Raw genomic sequence first — 4,415 nt, 5'->3', positions numbered from 1 at the left:
AGGGATCTTTCTCAAATTTTAAATGTAGGTTCCCCTTGGTCCCTCGTTGTGTATGTTATTTTTTGAGACTGATCATAAAAACAAAATGGATTAAAAGAAAAAACTAAACAGACCTTTCTCATATTGCAATGATCGATTCTATTTCTTTCACATTAAGTACTGTATTAGTAAATATGTGAAATGACAAACTCACTTTGAAGGTTGGCTTTCATACACATCAGTATTAAGTTTAGATCAAAAGTTACCTCAAGGTGCATTTACTGTTAACATGACTCGATCAAACAGATTAGAGGAAAAAAGAGAAAAGATCGAACTGACAAAGAACTAATGAAGATGGTACAAAGGTGGGCGCCAAGATCCCTCTGGGATCTCTTGTTTCCTTTGGTATTTTATAATTGTCTCAGTTATTATCTTCTTTAGAAGCAGACAGTACCATATTGTCTGTTTTAGTTCAATGTTAAACCCACACACATGTAAGCATTATAACTTTCCCTTTAACTGTTTTGCTTGTTTTACTTAGGGCATGTTGTCCTTCCTGAGTGCCCCGCTGATCGGAGCGCTGTCGGATGTGTGGGGTAGGAAGACATTCCTCCTCCTGACAGTTTCCTTCACCTGTGCACCAATCCCTCTGATGAAGATCAGTCCCATGTAAGTATTTGAGGATTGAAATGTGTTATAGTCCTAACGTTTATGATGCTATGAAACCCACGTTGCATACATTTTCCATGAGGCATGTAGCACTTCCTGGAGAATGTGTTTGTAAACAACTGTGATTCATTTAAGAATACCGGTATATAAAGTGAAACTTAATTGTACTCTGAATACTTTGGCATTAATTAGCACTCTTGTATAATGGGACATTATTCCATTCATGTCATCATTTCTGCTCGAATTTTCTGAAAGGAAATTGAACATCAGTGTGTGAGTTCTTAGTGATTGAGTGTTAAGTTCCCGACATGTACTATCGGAGGGCACTATAGGTTCTCATTCCTGTAATTTAATCAGTCATTCCATTCATCGTTAACTTTGTCCTGAGCATATCTCGTGTACTGTGTCGCCTACCATTGCCAAATTTGTTTGTGAATACCACTTGGAATGGCAAAGTGTTGCAAACCAAAATCAGGTCTTGGCCCCACCAGAGCAAAACCAGATTTTTCAAAAGCACTGGTCTTTCAAGCAACCAGATTTGAAAAAATAAGTTGTCTGTAGATAAAATTGAATATATTGGTCCAAAAATGATCATACCTATATTTATGGGTACACCTCATGGAGTTAGCCTTTATAAAATTATGATCTTTTAACAGAACAGAAACTTTTTTTCTGTCCATCTTTTATTTGAGAAGTTACTAAAGAGAACACTGTGTACAATAATATTCATCAGAAAATTCTGTACTTGTCCGTTAGGCAAATAATAGACATCAATTTTCACTTACCCACTTGCCAGTATACTGGCCATGCCCTCTTTATGTTTAGTTATGGTCCTTTGTCCGTTCTGATACCAAAGTTTGTCCTCCAAAGAGGAAATATGGATAACTCATAATAACGTGCCCTGTTGAAATATAGAAAAACTTCTGAAACTTTTCTCTAGCCCTTACATAAAACCTTTTAGCACTGGGCACCAGACTAGTGGATTTCCCTGACACAAAACCTATTAGCACTGGGCACCAGACTAGTGGATTTCCCTGACATAAAACCTTTTAGCACTGGGCACCAGACTAGTGGATTTCCCTGACATAAAACCTATTAGCACTGGGCACCAGACTAGTGGATTTCCCTGACACAAAACGTATTATCACTGGGCACCAGACTAGTGGATTTCCCTGACATAAAACCTATTGGCACTGGGCACCAGACTAGGGGATTTCCCTGACATAAAACCTATTGGCACTGGGCACCAGACTAGGGGATTTCCCTGACATAAAACCTATTAGCCCTGGGCACCAGACTAGTGGATTTCCCCGACATAAACCCTATTAGCACTGGGCACCAGACTAGGGGATTTCCCTGACATAAAACCTTTTAGCACTGGGGACCAGACTAGTGGATTTCCCTGACATAAAACCTATTAGCACTTGGCACCAGACTAGTGGATTTCCCCGACATAAAACCTATTAGCACTGGGCACCAGACTAGTGGATTTCCCCGACATAAAACCTATTAGCACTGGGCACCAGACTAGTGGATTTGTACTTGGTGCTCTTTATACCCTGTCACATTAAACCTGTTGTGGTACCAATGGTATTTATATTGCTATATTCTACACACTTTACTATAAATAAAGATTATGTAAGCATTAAAGAACATGCACATTAAATCCATCTGACTTCTGTTGCAATCTTGTTGTTGTGTTGGATATTTCAAAAATAAATTTTACTGTTTATGGAAGCAACTTTTTGTTTTAAGCTGGTTTTGAATTCATTAACAGGTGGTACTTTGCAATGATATCCATATCGGGGATATTTTCTGTGACGTTCAGTGTTGTGTTCGCCTACGTGGCCGACGTAACTACAGAGGAGGACAGAGGTCAGGCCTACGGTCTGGTAAGTCATGTAAAACGTGGACATGTTAGACAGTAAAGAAAAGTTATATAGATTCTCGAAAATTACCCATATCATTTTAGTTTCAATGGGATTTTAATCTTTCAGTTCAGTGCAAAATAATTTGTACGCCAAAGTCATGGATGTGTATGTGAGTGTGTGTGGGGCGGTTATCACATAATTGACGATCACAGGTCACACATTCTATTGTTATCACTGCTTACCTGGTATATGACTTTAATTGGATTTGATGAAACTTAATTCAACTGTTCAGTGCTACAAAAATTCCAACAATTTTTGAGTTGATTGGACATGGCGCATGCTCACTTGAACAATGATGAAGTATATCATCACTTGATTCCTTTTCTTCCATCATGTTTTAATTAAAGTTCACCGAAATATTTAGTACTGAAAAAGGGCAAAGTTACTGGTTCTTACTATCCCCTACCTTTCAAAGAAATGTCTCCAGCTTTCTCCATCACCCCATAGAATAGGATTTCTCTGCCACTTTGTCAGGCTACTGTCAGTGTAGCTGAGACTGAAATAATAGGACGAGAGAAAAACAATCGTTCACTACCTTGAGAGTGTAACAGGGAAGTCTGCAACCCTTAGATGATTATTTTGTTGTCTAACTGTCTCAAAAGCCTTGAGGTAGACAACCAAATAAAACCCCTTCTGGGTGGATATTTATCTGTCACGCCTTGAAGGTAATGGAAGACTCTGCACTGAGCAAGATCTAGTTATCACAGTAGAGCGCTAAGATTTTTTCTGTAACATCTACTGAAGTACAGGCAGACGGTTGGATGTTGAAAAATGTTAGCCCTCGATATAGATAACCTGATGTTTTAATAGTTAATAGATTTATAAACCTTCTCATGGAAATGATATTACAAGAGAGAGTATTTTGAATTTTGGTAATGTTGGCCCTGACAATTATACAAGTTAAAAGGTCAAGTTAATATATGTAGTGAAACATGTGTCTTATGTCAGAACACAATGGGACAAAATATGTAAGTTTGCTATATCCAAACTTTGTTATTGTATAACTTGTCCATAATATATGATGTTGGCAGTAAAATGGATGAAAAGTGAAGTGAGCGGCGTTATATAGAGGTTTCAGTACATTTTGTCATACATGTCAATGATGATTCGTGGGTATGAGACATGAATGTTGGTCTATTTCCATCAAGTATAAAATTGCAATAAGTATTCTTCAAATGTCTAGAAAATCAGTCCAGGTGACTTTCATTGAGTTATGAAGTATATCTGCGTTAGATAATAAACATACATTTACAACTGAAACAATTTTATTTCATGTGTGAAAAAATAGTTACACAGTATATTTAAGGCTAAAGTACCTGGGTACAGGTCAGTTTGAGGACTGTATGTTATTTGTGTATGTTATATATAGGTGTCGGCTACCTTTGCGGCTAGCCTGGTAACGAGTCCTGCCCTAGGGTCGTACCTGGAGCAGGCCTACAGTGAGAACTTGGTCGTTTGGCTGGCTACAGCAGTGGCTCTACTGGACATATTGTTTATCCTGGTGTGGGTGCCCGAGTCCCTTCCGGAGAAACTCCGACCAGCCAGCTGGGGGTCCCAAATATCCTGGGACAAGGCAGACCCTTTTGGGGTAAGTGCTATTATAAAATAAAATTTCAGGAGTACTTTGCAAACAATTCTCAAAGACATATTAGAATCTGTTCTGTGCTTTAAGTCCTGAAACAAAACAAAATTATGATTTAATAGGATTAAATAAAAGTACTACATGTATACAGATTGCCTGTGTTTATAAAAGTACTACATGTATACAGATTGCCTGTATTTATAAAAGTACTACATGTATACAGATTGCCTGTGTTTATAAAAGTACTACATGTA

The 4,415-nt window shown here is 37.9% G+C and overlaps 1 protein-coding gene across 1 annotated transcript in view; it reads left to right on the top strand.

Moving 5' to 3' along the window:
* The window catches only part of LOC110456600 (hippocampus abundant transcript 1 protein-like), a 49,753-nt gene that overhangs the window by 4,536 nt on the left and 40,802 nt on the right, over positions 1-4,415 (top strand). Inside the window, exons 4-6 of the mRNA XM_021507430.1 lie at positions 521-648; positions 2,426-2,540; positions 3,949-4,167. Of these exons, the coding sequence (XP_021363105.1) occupies positions 521-648; positions 2,426-2,540; positions 3,949-4,167 (462 nt within the window). The remainder of the gene's footprint in view (positions 1-520; positions 649-2,425; positions 2,541-3,948; positions 4,168-4,415) is intronic.

The sequence above is a fragment of the Mizuhopecten yessoensis genome, unplaced genomic scaffold (assembly GCF_002113885.1).
Source record: "Mizuhopecten yessoensis strain PY_sf001 unplaced genomic scaffold, ASM211388v2 scaffold8811, whole genome shotgun sequence".
In the NCBI taxonomy this organism is placed as follows: domain Eukaryota; kingdom Metazoa; phylum Mollusca; class Bivalvia; order Pectinida; family Pectinidae; genus Mizuhopecten; species Mizuhopecten yessoensis.
Note: the sequence above shows the minus strand (reverse complement) of the source record. Positions and strands in the feature narration are given on the sequence as shown.